At 48.1% G+C, this 16,289-nt stretch overlaps 6 protein-coding genes across 6 annotated transcripts; 3 read left to right on the plus strand and 3 right to left on the minus strand.

The window, feature by feature from the left end:
* Window positions 1–93: 93 nt before the first annotated feature.
* On the plus strand, window positions 94–1,456 carry N7508_008475 (uncharacterized protein; the record flags this gene model as incomplete). The annotated part of the gene is made up of 5 exons (XM_058466539.1): window positions 94–246; window positions 295–402; window positions 463–872; window positions 931–995; window positions 1,071–1,456. 5 exons carry the CDS (start codon window positions 94–96, stop codon window positions 1,454–1,456), a joined length of 1,122 nt encoding a protein of 373 aa, XP_058314385.1.
* A 984-nt stretch (window positions 1,457–2,440) lies between these two features.
* On the minus strand, window positions 2,441–4,669 carry N7508_008476 (uncharacterized protein; the record flags this gene model as incomplete). Its single annotated transcript, XM_058466540.1, has 5 exons — window positions 2,441–3,300; window positions 3,350–3,721; window positions 3,771–4,258; window positions 4,318–4,340; window positions 4,403–4,669. The coding sequence occupies 5 exons, from the start codon at window positions 4,667–4,669 to the stop codon at window positions 2,441–2,443; spliced, it is 2,010 nt and encodes a 669-aa protein (XP_058314386.1).
* A 722-nt stretch (window positions 4,670–5,391) lies between these two features.
* On the minus strand, window positions 5,392–5,817 carry N7508_008477 (uncharacterized protein; the record flags this gene model as incomplete). Its single annotated transcript, XM_058466541.1, has 1 exon — window positions 5,392–5,817. One exon carries the CDS (start codon window positions 5,815–5,817, stop codon window positions 5,392–5,394), a length of 426 nt encoding a protein of 141 aa, XP_058314387.1.
* An 864-nt stretch (window positions 5,818–6,681) lies between these two features.
* Window positions 6,682–8,994, minus strand: sly1 (syntaxin-binding protein; the record flags this gene model as incomplete). Its single annotated transcript, XM_058466542.1, has 4 exons — window positions 6,682–8,150; window positions 8,199–8,594; window positions 8,654–8,860; window positions 8,919–8,994. Coding segments are annotated over 4 exons (2,148 nt in total), but the record flags the coding sequence as incomplete, so codon positions are not given.
* An 853-nt stretch (window positions 8,995–9,847) lies between these two features.
* On the plus strand, window positions 9,848–13,653 carry N7508_008479 (uncharacterized protein; the record flags this gene model as incomplete). Its single annotated transcript, XM_058466543.1, has 10 exons — window positions 9,848–10,381; window positions 10,431–10,591; window positions 10,647–10,726; window positions 10,778–11,243; window positions 11,600–11,702; window positions 11,754–12,226; window positions 12,276–12,670; window positions 12,719–12,954; window positions 13,004–13,510; window positions 13,564–13,653. 10 exons carry the CDS (start codon window positions 9,848–9,850, stop codon window positions 13,651–13,653), a joined length of 3,045 nt encoding a protein of 1,014 aa, XP_058314389.1.
* A 1,648-nt stretch (window positions 13,654–15,301) lies between these two features.
* N7508_008480 (DUF218 domain protein) lies at window positions 15,302–16,202 on the plus strand (the record flags this gene model as incomplete). The annotated part of the gene is made up of 4 exons (XM_058466544.1): window positions 15,302–15,304; window positions 15,385–15,473; window positions 15,524–15,575; window positions 15,627–16,202. 4 exons carry the CDS (start codon window positions 15,302–15,304, stop codon window positions 16,200–16,202), a joined length of 720 nt encoding a protein of 239 aa, XP_058314390.1.
* Window positions 16,203–16,289: the final 87 nt, after the last annotated feature.

Consider the following 16,289-nt stretch of genomic DNA (forward strand, 5'->3'; position numbering starts at 1 on the left):
TTTTCTTTTCTTCTCTCCTTGGTTATTCTTGGCGATTGCTGCGAGCAGGGATATAGGTCATGAATTGCTGATACGTTCTCTTGGGTTGTCAATATGTTGCCCTTGCATGGTCGCAGTGAGTCGATCTTTATCGTGACCACTACTTTTCTGGGAATCTCTTTTATTGCGGTTTGCCTACGATGTTTCGTGCGGCTGAGAATCGTCAAGGCCTTTGGCTGGGATGACACGTTTATGGTGTGCGCCATGGTATGTACCATGACTTGTTGATGAATTCAATTGCTGATGAATATTTAGTTGGTGAATATCCTTTTTGCCCTAAGCGGTATCACCGGAGCATTGTATGGAATTGGCCAGAGAACCCCGGTCCTTGTGGAGAGAGGTACAATGGAAACAGCAATGTTTGTACGTGAATCGCAATGCGCAGTTGAGCCAATTCGAATGAGATACTAACAACATCTGAAGTGGTGGTGGCTCGGCCAGACCAGCTATGTATGGACATGCGCACTTGCAAAGATCTCCATCGCATTAGCCCTACTTCGCCTTACAATCGCCAAGATGCATAAACTTGTCCTGTGGGGTGTCATTTCCGTGACATGCACTATCGGCCTGGTGTTTTGGTTCATGTTGACGTTGCAATGCCAACCGGTATCCTTCTTCTGGCAGCAGGTTCGCCTCAAGCTCGACCCTCACGCCAATGTTTCCGGCACTTGCATGAGCCTCGACAGCATTATCGCCATTGCCTATGTTTACAGTGTCACCGCGACACTCTGTGATCTAACCCTGGGTCTTTTACCTATCGCGTTGGTCTGGAACTTGCAGATGAACTGGCGGACCAAGGCTGCCTTGGCTGGTATTCTTGGAATGGGTTGCGTGTATGTGTTCAATGCACCGGGGGAACAAATGAATTATATGCTGACCTATCCAATCTAGTGCAAGCGCAGCAGTCATCATTCGCATTCCCTTCCTGCACGACTACAAGGACGTCGACTTTCTCTGTAAGCATCTACCCATCTGATGGTCCACCGATTTCATGCCCGAATCGAAAACATACTAACAACGCTGATCCACAGACGCAACAGCCCAAATCTCAATATGGTCCAATGTCGAAGCAAGTCTCGGAATCGCAGCCGGCAGCCTCGTAACCCTCCGTCCATTATTTCGCTGGTTCCGCGACCCCAGCTCCGCCGGCGGCAGCAAAAGCAAAAGCAAGCGCACAGGTGGCAGTGTCCCTCTCTCCAGCATTAACGCCATTCGCTCCGACCCGTCTGGGCCGCAATACTGGCGCCCAGACGTCGAAGACGAATCGCACGCCGTAGTTACAACGGTCCACACCTCGAACGGGGGTAGCAGGACCAGTAGCACGGAGGACCTGAATCCGAAACATAGCGGCACTTTTTTTCAGGGGGTGAATGTGCAGAAGACGTTTTATGTTTCCGCTGATGATACCTCTCGATGAGGTGTATCTGGGGTTTTCTTGTACTATACATGTACCTTGTTGAACAACCTAAGCTTATATTTAAGAAACTTATTTTAATGACGTTTTATTTATCTTTGTGTCGTCCTTTGTGATTTTTATGCTTAAATGCTTTCAACCCCGGTACCCCTAACTCTGTTGACCCTAGAGGTTACAGGTATATTAATGAACCCCACAACCAATGGCCAGGCCTGGTCCGATGCATGGGTAATGCATGCAACTGCCAAATAGGCTGCAAGATGCATGCCGACTACACCACCATGCACGCTAGCCATGCGCATAATCTGCACCCTGAATACACAAACACTCGACATTGAAGTCCTACATGGAATCGGCCAATATTTGAATACTGGCTTATATTGTAAAAAATGCCGGCCGTCTTCAACAGCCCGGCCGGGCTAGCTCAATCGGTAGAGCGTAAGACTCTTAATCTTAAGGCTGCGGGTTCGACCCCCGCGTTCGGCTATTCCTAGACACCGTCCTCGAGTGAGCATTTCTTCTTTTTTTTGCTTTTCTTTCTTATAACAATATCTCAACGCCTCGGCTCTGTTAACAAACTTTCAATGGGAGAAACAGAGAGTGTAAAGATATGGTTGTAGGTTATTTTTAAGGATCAAACTATCAACATTGTTTGGATGAAGTGATTGTACGTAAAAATATATAATTTGACCTTCATACTGTGAGAATGCTCAACAAACTTCGGCGATAAAAAGGCCACTAAACAAATGTGAATACTACGAACAAACACAAATTATATGGAGGAAAAAAAAAACATTAACTACCTAAAAAAACCCAACGCCCGATGCTATGCATATATCATCGTAAGAAAAGTGCTGGAACGCCAGAACATGAACACAGAATAAGAGAACAAACAAGTGTCGAGGATAGAACAACAAAGACGCGGAATGAATTGTGCAAGAAGCGCGTGAACGGGAACAAATGTCCCACCTCAAACATAAAACCAGATCAAGTACTTGGTTGCAGGTTCCCGGTGTAAACCCCTTCAAAATCAAGACCCGCGAGCATACCATTAACACGATCAATCTCACGACTCAGATCTTCAACATTGACAGCTAGACTGCTGACCTCATCGAACTTGCGCCGCCGATTGGCATCAGCGATCATCTCCGACACAAAGAACTTTTGTTCTTCTAGTACGATCAGTCGATCTCGAAGGGATTTCTCTTCTGCTTCTAGGGCTGAGACAGCACTGCTAGTCTCACTGGCTAGACTGCTGTTGCTACCACTTGCAGCAACGCTGTTATATTTGATAGAGGCGAGAGCAGACTCCGGTGGTCGGATATTGGATGTAGAGCCATTGACCGGGGTACTTGGGGAGCTTGTTCGGCTAGGTATCCTGTCCGATGCTGGGGTTGCGTGTTTGAGGATCTTGGGGAGGGTTTTCAAGGGTAGCATATGGAGGTGGAGGAAGTTGCTGGCTTGCTGATATATAGCTTTCTGTAGCCGTTGTTGGGTCGGTGAGTTGGTTGGCATATCGCGTATGCGTCGGGCTGCAACATCATATTGTGCAAAAGAGTCGATGAGTCGCTTGCGCACTTTGGATGCATCTGCTATCTGAGCAGATGAAGGGGGTCGCCTTGGATCTTGTAAAGATGCCAACAGTTTCTGGAATCGAGGTAGGTGAAGACGGATGCCCCGTTCGAATTGGGTCAAGTTTTCATATGCCCTAATTTCCGATGGCTTTCGCGTGATGTCTGCTTTGAAGTCGCGGCGATCGAATAATGTTGCTTTACAATCCTTGCACAGTCGTACATCAATGTTGATTAGATTGTCGGTATTGCCTTTCTCGGAGGAGGCTGTGGGCTCTGTTAGAAATTAGACTCTGGCCACAAGAAGTATAGTATTGGAACCCACGAGCGATGCTCAAACCGACTTCACTAGAGCACTCCGTATTCTGGTCACCACAGACTACACGTCCACAAGTCCGGCAATGATGTCTGCGAAATGTGTAACCAGAGAAATCCTGCTGGCAGAATGGACACCGTGAAACACTTGCATCATCTTGCCAACTGACAATTGTTTGTTCCAACTCTTTTCGTTGATCGCTTTGCCAAGCGAGAGACCACAATTTGGTCGCACTGGGGTGTATTTGATCCGGAGGTAGACTCGCCAAGAGCTGGGTGAGGCGGGTTAATCGTTTCTCGAGCCGGGAGATCTCCAAGAAGTCCTTATCCACTGTTTGCTTTCTTATGGATTTGAAGGCGTCCGTTAGGTTTCTCGCCGCGCCTATCCCCTGTTAACTTGGTCCTTTACTTCAAAAAAGGAATGTCCTTACCATTATGATCATTATACCCTTCTCTTGACTTGTAACAAGTTTCGCAAACCCGAGCCCATATTCCTCGCACAGGCTCATGATGCGCCGCTCGTGAAAGCTTCATTTGATACATTGTGTGTTCCTCGCAAAAGAGCTTTCCACAACTACGGCAATTGACGCATCCATTGGTGGCATTCAATCGTTGTCCACATGATGGTTCCAGACACTCATCGTAGATGCAACTTTGCTGCCAATGGTTCTTTGTAATAAGATCTTCGGGATCTAGTGGTCTCAGGGACTCGGAGGGTCCTGCATGGGTTGGAAGTGGTCGACTGACGAGAGGCGCGTTTTGGTTTTCGTTTGATTCGAATACATCCAGGCCTTTCAACTTCTGGTTGAGGACCGCCAGGGGCTGGAACTTCCTCGCCTTCTCCATTTGCACCTTGAACCAATCCTTAACTTCATCTTGCCGGTCGTCTTCTAAGTTCTGGTGGAGATCATCGAGGTGTCTATTAAAGCGTTAATCATATACAGGGGCGGTTCCGAGAGGAGGTTGATGGGTCGATACCTGTTCAGCTGAAGCAAAGTCATCTATAAATCGTCAGCACTATTTCACCTTGCATCTAACAGCGAACAGGTGGGAACAAGCATACCATCTCCTCACTGCAGATCGGACAGGAGAGCTGAGCCCCCGGAGCAGCCGGAGCCGCAGAGATCGAGGTATCGCCATTCTCTATTGAAATGCGAGAGGTGAGATCCTGAGTTTCAGAAGAGAACTGCGATGCAGATGTCTGTGAACTGAGGGAAATGCTGCTGGCGGTCGGCGAGAGCACCCTTGGCTTCGGCTGCGGGGACGGAGCTGATGCGAGAGCGCTCGGGTTGCCCAGAACACGACCTCCGCCCAGCGTCCTCCGCGACATGATCACGGGGGCATGAGAAGCTGATGAAGAAACTGTTTCAGCGCCTCATTTGGCTGGACAGTATTAAGCCTGGTGGAGGATAGTTGGAGAAAGTGCCAGATATGATGCGGTGGAGTCAGCCTTGCATGTTTTGGCCTGAGGCAACAACTGCCAAGGCTGTGGTTTGATGCGAAGATGAAAGATCGCAATTTATGGCCTTGTTTGATTGAAGATGATTGGATTTTAGTGAATCATTTTGGAAACTAGAGGCAGCTACAGGGATTGGGCTAATTGGACTTGGTAACCCTAAAATTGACATTAAGGGGTACCTCGGCATGTACCTTTTGTACTCTGCGTCTCAATCTTTTAAATACCGCATACAACGCTTCATAGACAATGTTCAAATCATCAGAATCTTTGAGATCATTTATTCCAGTCAAGAGATCCCCTGTTGACATGAGACATTCTCTGCTAGCAGAATCTACATCACGAAACCACCATTGTCATCACATACTACACCTTCACATCTAGCTTAAACAGACAACAAAAGAAGTTAGATTTTTTTAAAAAATGATTTGAACGCTTTTGATTCTTTTTTTTCTTTGGCCGAAATGACCAGGTTTTTCCTTTTCATCTTTTTTTTGCCTTTGTTTCCAGTGATTTATGCAGGATTCGTAAACTCATACCTATCTATATACAAGCCCGGGCCCCAAACCCAACGCAAATTGTCCAATCAAGCGCCATTACTTCTCATAGTCGCGGTGGTAGCTAGTCCCAGTATTCGGATTATCATATTCTCTGTGGACACGAGTAGATCCATCCTCATAGCGATCAACATCGCGGTGTCGATAGGTTCCATTTTGATCAACTCGCTCTCGGTGATGTCTCCGGCCAGCCGGGGTGCGGTAATCTAGATGCTGGTCGTATGCACCGGTACTGGGATCATATGCTGTGGCGCCATAGCCGGTCTCGTGTGTGTCGTATGTCGAGCCAGTCGGATCTGTGCCGAAACCCACTGCTCCGTAGCCGGTTGCACCGTAGCTCTCGTAGCCCGAGGGCTCGTAGTTTCCTAGTGTATCATATACTAAGGCTGTTGTGTCGTACTTTGTCTCTGGTGCGTCGGACGCGTCGTAGGTCGTGGACCATGTGTCTCCGTGTTGGTGGGTCATGTTGAACTGTTTGTCCAACTGAGGCGAAATTTAAGTGAATATAGTTTGTATTGTGCTCCAAATTGATGGAATTAGATATATGTCAATTTCAGCTATCCTATATCTCATTGATATATATTCATTGTGGCGTTGGATATCACGAGTATGACCCTGTCCTGACATCACCCGGGCGTCTTGAGAATTCGCCAGCTGAGGCAAAGTGGATTGCCGAGGACTCATTTCAAAGTAAGCTAAACTCTGGAAACTAATATGATTGATGGAGTATCGTGGAAGCTGATTTATAGACTGTTGCCCCAAGAAGGTGGACGAAGAATATTCACATTTCCTTCGCTCGGCAGAGGTCGTGTATGGAACTTGAGATGAACGAATGATTACCTGTAGCCACACTTAAAGAAACTCTAAAGATTCCATGGAGTTCTAAAACTATGCATCCAGATTGGCTAGCTTGGACTACTTCAAGCTCCCATCTAGATTAAGTCAAGATTCAATCTTTCAAAGGCCTTTCGCGCCGTGAACCAGCGGGTGACTACAGCGAGGTCTTCCTGCCGTCGTCACATATTTTGCCATTTACTTGGCCAACTAGGGTAAGTGTTAAGACCACGACTAAGATATGTGCAGAGCATCAAGTGTCCGGAACAGCATGTCTGAAGTTGAGATGCTCATTGGCAGTGCCTTAGCCAGAGTCGCTTCTCGTAGAAAACGTGCATAATGTGCTGAAATCGGCATTTGGTAACCTTACACTAAGTAGGTTAAAGCTTATATGACCATGATAATAGAACGTTGCACATCAGGATTTTGAATTTTACTATGTTGTACAGCCTTGAGCCATGTTCAAGCCCTGTTACCATCTATTTCCAATTACGTTCAGCTATCCCGACCAAGAGGCGCCAAAGAATCAGATAGGAACTCAGTGGCGTTCATCAGGTCTGTACTGCCGTAGACAACTCTCCGACGGTGCCCAGGGGCGCCTCCCGCACGCTGAGCGGGTGTACCCTCGCCACCTTGTTGGCCACTTGTCCGGTGAACCCAGTCTTGCAAATTGCCGTATTCATCCATGCTTCCACCACCGACTGTGAAGACAATGGCTTCGCTGAAGGCTTGGCGGCGCTGGCCGAAGCTGGCACCGGTGCCAGGACCTGCACTTATACCACCGGGCATCTGTGTGTTACGAGATGCAGACGCGGGAGGCATAGCGCCACGAGCGTTCGCGCTTCTTGGGTCAAAGTAGAGGTAATTTTCGGTCTTTGCAATGGCAGAGCTTGATGCTGCGGCCGGATCCATGATAGACTCGGTGATCTTTGTCACAGTCAGATCCTTATTTGCTGGTAGGAAGTTCTTCACCCCTGAAATCAGCGAGTCAAAGTTGGCACCCAGAGAGCCCGAGGTAATGCGATCGGTCAGACGGTTTGAAAGGGATGAGAACCCACGGAACAGGTCTGAAGATTGCTGTTCTGGAGCGGCTGTGGTCATCATAGTCATCCGAGTAATTTCGCGCACCTGCTTGACATAGGCGAGGGAGGAAATATCGAGCACACCAGCCTTGGTAAGTGCCTCTTCGAACTGAGTCATCTCTGAGCGGTTGAGTTCAATCTCAGTACTCAGGAACCAGATAACAAACAAGCGCAGCTTGTCCAATGGTTCACTCCCTTTAGAACCATCATTGATCAGTTCCAAGATTTGCGCCTTCGATTGCTTTGTGATGTTCTCCTCCAACTCGAAGAAGTTATCCAGCTGACGGTCTTTAATACCCTTGAGAAGTGAGGTGGCAATGTTCATATGCATGTCAAGAACGGCCTTGCGTTCTCTCAACTCGGGGAGCAGTGTAATAGCAGCCTTAAGGTGTTGTGCTGAGGCGCTGGTATCATTTTGGAGATCTTCAATTGAAGAAGCACCAGTCTTCTTCGTGATATCATTTGCATCCTCCTTGTACCGCGTAAGTTCAGCGTCAATGTCTTCAGCTACCTGTGGGAATGGGGCTCCGGCATTGCGCTGCCAGAAGAAATCGTTACTGTTTATGTCATAAGACTTCTTAGTTGATACACCCGAGCCCGATTCGTCCGCATCCAAAGTAATCCGGTTCAAACGCATCTGAAGAACATCTTGCACGAGTGATTGATATGTCCATGAGTGAGACAGCATTGGAACAAGATCGACGTTCCGGTCCATAATGATCAAAACTGGCCGAGATGATGGCACACCTGGGAGAGCCTTCTGATTTCCAGAAAAGAGGTTGTCTTTGGAGTTGAGAATGTGGTCTCGCAACTTCCGGTCCAACTTTGTTGCGATCAATTCCGCCGCGCCGCCCTTGGGGCATCGGATGATGGGAATGGTGCCTGCCCGTCAGTCAGATATGCTAATAATGGAAATTCGAACGTGCTTACCCATTGTCACACTAACACTGAACAATCCGCCAACCACATTATCCACAATCGCATCTAGCTCTTCATCACTTGTCTTTCCGCTATTGATTTTGTAGTATGCATCGTTACCGAGCCCTAAACTGAATAGATCGGGCTCTGCCACAATGAAGTTCAGATATTGATCAAAGACCTGCGCAATGTGTTCGGATGCACCAGAGGTGACTATTTGAGAAGCGAAGTCCTCCAGAAGTGGCCGGGGAACGGATGATAAGAAGTTCACGTAGGCCGGGGAGTAGAGCCCGTGGGAAAGATCGTGGGTAATTGCTTGAATGTTGGTGGGGGTAGGCTCCACGAAATAGACAACTGGAACATCGGGAATCGGGTATCTTTGAGAGTGGAGGTTTCTAGGAGTAGCTCCTGGTTAGCCATGAGGTCAGTGTAGGGGATGAGGTGGCGATACAGATGAATGGTAATACCCCATGCGCGGAGGTCATTAACCCGTAGAACACTGCTAATGACATCTCGGCCCATGGTATCAAACACCAGGACCTTCCAGATCGGGTCGCCGTCCTCATTCAAGATCGGAGTGGAGTGTGAGATAAGACCACCGGCGGACTGGTCGATCGTGTTATCATCAGAAGGTCGCGGATCATGGTTTAAGTTCAAGAGCTTTTGAATTGACGCTTCAAGGCAGTTGTCAGTTAAGAATAGGCTGTTAAGGGTCCAGCTTGCGACACTTACCGACCTGTCGGTCCCGGAGGGACATTGGTTGCGAGGCCATGACAATAGCTGGCAGCGCTGTGTAGGATTGGGGAAATGCTAAGCCAGAGCTTCAATGCATGTACCACTTGCGCAAGGAGAGATATGAGATATACGCGCAACCCTCCGAAATGATGACTGTTGACACTGTTCCCCCCCCGGAAGCTAGATCACATGTCGGAATTCTGCCACGTAACGTGACTTGCCATAGCGGTCAAACCATCACGGTACTGTAAACTGCTAACCGCCCTGACGACAGCTTTTCACCCTTTCCACACCTCTAACCATCAACACCTTCCCCCGTTCCCTTCTTTTCTTCGTAAAGCGAATGGCTATCTAGAGTGGTCCTTCGTATGAGAGCCTTTCTCTTTTCTGATACTCAGTCTTTCCAGAGACAAAACATAGCAGAAAGGCAGAGAGCTTCTGCAGGGAGTGCACAGAGTGCCAGGAAAGGATACCAAGTCAAGGAAAGGACACAGGGCAGAAGAGGCTCTTGAACATCCTGAGAACCCGTGGACCGTCTTACTAGACTTGTATTCGCAACTGCGGAGTCAATAAGCTGCAAGGCCAAGGACGACACAGTGACTCGCAGTACAGAGTACTGGGGGAATAAAATTGATGCCTGAGGCACCATAAATTGAAAGCGAACTGTTTTCTTTCTAAGGTACGACAGTACTCAATTCTGAAGATATTCTAGGCGTATCAAGTGAATTTGCCGCGTCTAATTCTTCAACTCTTCAGACAGCTTCCCCGAGCAATAACTTCATTCGGAAGCAAACTTACTCCGGCCTCCGACATATTTTCTTCCTATTTCCAAAGGCGGTGAGAACAGGCGGTGAACACAAGGGGTCTACACGTGATTACGTGATACTCCATAGTTAAGCTTAAACTTTTGAGTACTCTTCTTTATCATGGAGCAATCCGCTCATTTGCAGGGGTTGCCCCAGGGCAATGACCAAGATACACTGCCTCCAGATTACTGGGATACTCTGGATGCTATGTACCCGACCCCTGATGCGCAACTCCAGCAAAATGCCCAAGCTCAACATGATTCTGCATCACAGAACACTTTAGGGATTGGCTGGGACCATCCTGTATTTCAGGATCAGAGAGAGCTTGCCCCTAGACCAGAACAAGACCATGGCATCTATACCTCAATGCATGAACCTTGGCAGGCGCAGACTCCTCTCCAACAGTCACAACGAAGTTATGGGGGCCATCCGCAATTTGAGCAACCGCAAGCTCCCCAGTATGGGCAGATGAATTTTGACTCTCGTCCTCTAAATGCATCGGAGTCATCTGCTTTTCCATCATACTCTTTTCAGCCGGGGTATTTTCCCCCACACCAACAGTTGCCCATCCAAGACACCTTCACAGCAGCACCTTCCCGACGACTGCAGCCACAACAATACACACTACCCCAAGGCTTCCCCCAGGAGATGATGGTAAGTCACGTCGTTGCCTGGTGTGCTCGTGAAATCTAACCCGTAGCAGTCAAACACGATTGACCTCACCAACGATTACTCTGATTCAGATCCCAACGTCACCATCAACCCACAGTTTCTGAACCCCGCACAAGCATCTGGCCAACCTCCTTTGGCAAATGGTCTTGTTTATGCTCTCCCCTCGCACTTCCAGAGACAACCAACCGAGCAGTAAGTCCCCACATCTAGCGCGAATTATGAGAAAGATGACTGATTTCCATCAAAGGGACCGGCATTTTGACTATTACCAGCACGGTCTCACAGTCCAACCACAGCTTGGACCAGCTTCCGAAATGTCGGCCACAGGTATGTGTAGACCAATTGAGACCTCTTCGATCAATCGCTGACGAAATGTAGGTCTGCCTGTGCCAGACGTTGTGATTCAGACGAAGAAGGGACCTATTAAGAAACTGCAACCAAAGACCAAGGGTCCAAAGAAAGCCCCGTCAAAGTCAGAAAGTGAAAGTTCCGATGAATCGGACCTTGAAATTGAGGCTCCAGATGAGCCTTTCCCATTACCCACTGCCCGACCAACAGACCCCGTGGCTGCAGCTCAATTTGATACAGTGCAAGCGGTGTGGTCACCACGAAACAAGTGGCCCGGCCCCGAGAAGGTGAAGAATGCGTTGGTGGCCTACAAGGATCTCGTCAAGTCGCTTCGAGATGCATGGAAAGAACAAGTTCAGGCGATGAAAACGGCCGAGAACCAAGGAGATAATAATAAAGCTGCCAAGGTGAAAGAATATGTCATCTCTCAGCGTCGGATAATGGACAAAATTGCAACGACAACGTTAGAAATGGGTCATTCCGTCATTGTTGACAAGTACGTTTCCCCTTCCCATCCCCTGCACCTCCCCTTTCCCTCTATGGCGTTGGCTATATGAACTTGAAGCCACAGAGCATTGCTCCGTATGAATTCTTTTCTGGGATAAATCCAAACGCATCGTCATGGCTAGAATCAAGTGCAATGGCTCTTGTTGCCGAATAGGCATGGTCTTATATGTGCTGGATGAAGATAGGCAAATATGCAGACCCAGAGTGGAAGCTCCTAGTTCCAGACATGCCATAGGACGCTCTCTGAGATCTGGGGGACCTATTTAGAAAAGAGCTTGTGCTCTTCCATTGGCAAACATCAATCATTGGTATAATTGGACCAGACTAATTGTGAATCCTATGTAGGCTGGGAGAGCACCCTATGGTTGTGGCAGCTCTGTACTCCTTCTTGGTCGACCGCTTTCAGGCTGCAGACTTTGCAGGTACCCTGACAATCAATTTGCTCAAGGTAAGTCTCTTCTCAAGTTTACATGGGACATTCATTGGCTGACACTTCCAGCTTTTTGCACGCTTCTCTACCATGACAGAGGACATGCTGCAAAAGACAAACCTCTCAAAATTACTCCCTAAGTTCTTGAAGAAAGGTGCACAGCAAGTCAAAGATCTCACTCAAAAGATTCTGGACAATGCCACCGCCTCCACCAAACGTAAACAAGAAAATGACAAACTTCCTAAAGAAGATGTCAAAATTACTGAAAAGCCTGATCCAGCTGGAATGAAACGTCCACGCGAGGCAGACGGAAGTCTGCAGGCTGGGACAAAAAGAATGGCGACAGCAAACAAAGACGCGTCGAAAACAGCCGTAGGCAATGGCACTAAGGGAGCCCAAGCCAAGGCTGTTCCTGCGCGCCCAAAAGCCAACATAGTGGCACCAAAGCCAATCAGTCTGTTTGGTGCATTGGGCTCGGCATCCAAGAGGCCAGGAACTACCAATGCAGAGAGGGCTGCTGCAGCCGCCGCAGCCAAAACAGCGTATGTATCAATGTATGTTCGAGTCACAACTTGTCTAACCTTTGTACAGTCCTGCCCCCAAGGAGAAGACGCCGCCTCCAAAACCTGCTTTCTCCTTTGGTGATTTGATGGCAGATCTCAACAAACCCAAGGAAGCACCAGCCCCCAAACCAGCAGAAGATCAGCCAACAGAGACCGAAGAGGAGCGTAGCAAGAGATTACGCAAGGAAGAGCGTCGTAAGTTGCGCGTGACCTGGAAATCCGATGATTCTCTTACCGAGGTTCGACTCTTCACCCACGACCCCGACGAGGAAATAGGCCCTGGTGATGGATCTGCACGTGGCCTGGGAGATATCAAGGGTGAAGGTAGTGTGCTCAAGCTCCATAAGGATATGGATGAACTCGAAGAGGATGATCTTGGTGGTATGCGCGAGACCGTCTTCCAAGAATACACTGGCCTGTCAGGTGAGTCGTCCCTCCTATTTTATAAAAATTTCTTCCTAACCATTATAGGCATCGATTTTGACTTTGAGGAGCCAAAAGATCAGAGTTTCATTAAACGCGGCGGTCCACAGCTTCCAACAAGCCCCGAAAAGGAGGCACAGGAGCATCGGGAATCAACGACACTCATGGTATTCTATACCTCTCCTGCAGAAATGCCTGCATCGGCCAAGGAGCCACCTTCCCCTGACCCGGACGAGGTTGAATTTGACGAAGTGCCTTTCGGAGAGCTTCCTGACCACATCAAGGTATGTACTTCCATGGTATTTGCAATACTTCATTGCTGACACAGTGCAGGCCCGAGAGGAACGCTATTACGCATACATTAATCCCAAGCCTGTGGCCACACAACCAGCGCAGCAACCTAACCCGGTTGCCCCCGGCCATGACTTTTCCAACTTGTTTAACATCGTCCAGAGTGTGTCTGGACAGGCGCAGTCAAACCCACCGCCCGTAGCAAACCAGCCTGCCGCAATGCCCGGTTATGAGCAGGCAGTTAACATGTTTGTTCAACAGCAACAGCCTCAAATGCCGGTTCTCCCACAGATGCCTGCCGGTGGTCTCCAAGGGGTTGATCTCAATCAGATCTTAAATGTTATGAAACAATTCCAACCCCCAGGTCAATCACAGCCAGGCATGGCACCCAACCTTGGTGCTATGTTCCCGCCATTTGGTGGTCAATTCCAACCACAAGGCAATGACTATGATGATGAGCGCAAGCGAGGGCGCGATGCCCCGCAGCATGACAGTGAATTTGACCCTCAATGGAGTCGCTCGAAGCGTACTAGGGTTACTGATAAGCCTGTAAGTTTACTTTAGCCACACTTTGATGACCATTGCTAACAGTGCCAAAATAGTACAAGGTTGGACTCGTTGCTTGCAAGTTCTGGGCCGACGGCAAGTGTCGTAAGGGCGATAACTGTACTTTCCGCCATGATGCTCAATGAGCCTGTCATACAATTTCTTTTCGACTGATACCCTCGTTCTCCGATTTCTGCAGCGGCAATCTCTACCTTTCTGCCCTTCTTCTATGCATTATTACCTGATTTTCATTTGTCGTACTGGGTCATGGATATGCATTTTCACAACTAGTACTTCTCTGGTTGGCGTTTACCACATGGGTGCGTTTCATGGTCGGGAGGGCACATATTGTGCTTTGATATTTCTAGCACGTTGCATGTTTTCAAAGAGCGAAGACGCATTTCTCTGTCATTTTACTTTACTTGATGCATTTTCTGCCCGTTGGAACTGATTCATGTGTCAAAGGGGCAAACATGTATATCTAGGATAACATTATTATTAAAGCTACTTCAGAGCTAAGAACTACAATCCTAAGCACAAGAATTTCATCCGTAGACCTTTCCAGAACGAATAATAGGCCCAAATCACTCAACCTCTGTGACGCAGCATATACAGGCTGCATTCTAGTCGTATCGAGCACCCCAGCATGGACGTAACCCAATCCCTCAAAGAAGCCTGCGCACACGCAGGCCCATTATTCAATTGCTCAGAAGAAGACCTCATAAACCTGGTCTACAAAGAGTTCCCAGAGACATCGACCGTCTGAAGCGCGCGTACTCAATCCGAGACGGACCCACCCTGGACCCCACCAAACACCCCGTCACCATCCTACATCTTATACGGAGAAACTACGATGAAGTCAACCGATTATTAGTAGGATTCCTAGCCCTTTGCTGGATCCACACAAACCGAGATGAGGCCTTCATCGGCACCCAGACCCCAGCGCCATAATTGACGAGGGAATCCTTCGATTGGATCCGGCAATTCTAGGTGCAGGCCATCACAGACGCAAACACACTATATACCCCAACTAGCCATCGATTACCAAGCACACACACAGGGGAAGATATCTCCACGCTCAACCACGACGCCATGCTCCAAGCCTGCAAACACGGTCTAGTGCCCTCACTAGATAGACTCCCAACACAAGGACAGAGAAGATATCCTCAACGCAATAAATCTAGGCGCAACATTCAATTTTGTCAACTAGCCCAAGCAGAAAACGCCCCAGCCTGCCTGACAGCCCTGCAAGAAATGGAAGACAGCCCGAACGTCGTCAGGATCTGCTTGCTTGGTTGGACTTGACAGCAGAGCAAGACAAGTCTCTAATTGCTTGGGGACTAATTCCGCACAGTCGAGAATGGCAGAATTACAACAGAAAGAAAGAGGCTTAGGCTCCACCGAAATATCGGGGAAGCTGTAGACGCCTTACCGCCCCTTCCACCTCTTTTTCCGTCTCCCTTCTCATCTTTTTTTTTCACTTCTTTCTCACTGGTTGTTGAGTGCCTTACATTATGGTGTAGACCCCCAGACCCAGCAATGACTGAAGGCGGTAGCTAAGGCGGTGAAATCTTGATATAGGGGAAGAACGACTTCTGAGCTGATGGCACTAACAGACTGCCGTACGCCCCGTCTCATTTATCTCATGTTTTAGATGATGTGACCAACGATCTGATGTATTTCATTTATCATGACCTCAAATCTACATGGCCTCACAAATTCAAACCACTTGATAGTTGTCTGCTGTCATGCAATCTATACAGGGGGGCTCAAACTTGGAAGCTCTGAACAAGAATGGTACATTGAGATAGCACATCGTGCGATGGAAAAATAAAATCTCACACTTGACCTTATTTAGGTTAATTGAACCCTTTCAGAGGGGAGAAACGCCTACTTTCACCAACCATATTAAAGCCGGATTGAAGCTTGCGCAAGATGATCCCAAGGGCATCGTCATACTCTCCGGGTAATAGCCTCTCGTTGTACTTCTTTTGAGCTTAGCTGAACGTACAACAGAGGACCTACCAAGAAGCCAAGGACTGAGCTATCTGAAGGCGAATCTTACCTCGTGAGTTCCTCTCCAATTGTTGCCACGAAAACAAAAGCTGATGCATAGCAGAATCTAGCCAAAGACAACAATTATTTCCAAGACAGCCTTGGAACTCCCCTAATTGACCTATCGAGAGTCATCACAGAGACATACGCTACGGACTCATATCAAAACGTCCTCTTTTCCATCATACGTTTCCGGGAACACACAGGGGTTTACCCTGAACGAGTCACCGTTGTCACACACGAATTCAAGCGTGCAAGATTCATGCAGTGTCACTTTCCAGCCTTGGGACTTGTGCGCATTGGCTTTGAGCCAGAAGAAGGATTTGATGAGCAGAAAGTCGCAGTGATTGGAATCAATCCACCAGAGGAGGTGACTCCTTTGGAAACATTGATTCAAGGCGAGGCAAAGAACGGGATTGGACTTTGGAGACAAGATCTTTACGGAGTTAATGCTGATCTCATGGGAAAACGAGTCAAGCGTGGCTGGTCTCCTGGGATTGAGAACGAAATGTCCTCCAATTTAGGCTTAGAAGATGTTGTGTTGGATCTGATCCGATATGACGGTGGTAATCATTGCAATCAATGGTTTCCGAGGAGAGAAAGCTTGCCATGGTCTTATGCAGTTGCACCCCTGGTTTGATACATTTTATTGTCGAATTGATCACTCGAGGGTCCTGTTTTGTAATTCTGATACCATACCAGAACATATTCGACAACATCCCTCCCT

This window comes from Penicillium antarcticum (genome assembly GCF_028974205.1).
Source record: "Penicillium antarcticum strain IBT 31339 chromosome Unknown utg000009l_segment0_segment0, whole genome shotgun sequence".
Taxonomy (NCBI): domain Eukaryota; kingdom Fungi; phylum Ascomycota; class Eurotiomycetes; order Eurotiales; family Aspergillaceae; genus Penicillium; species Penicillium antarcticum.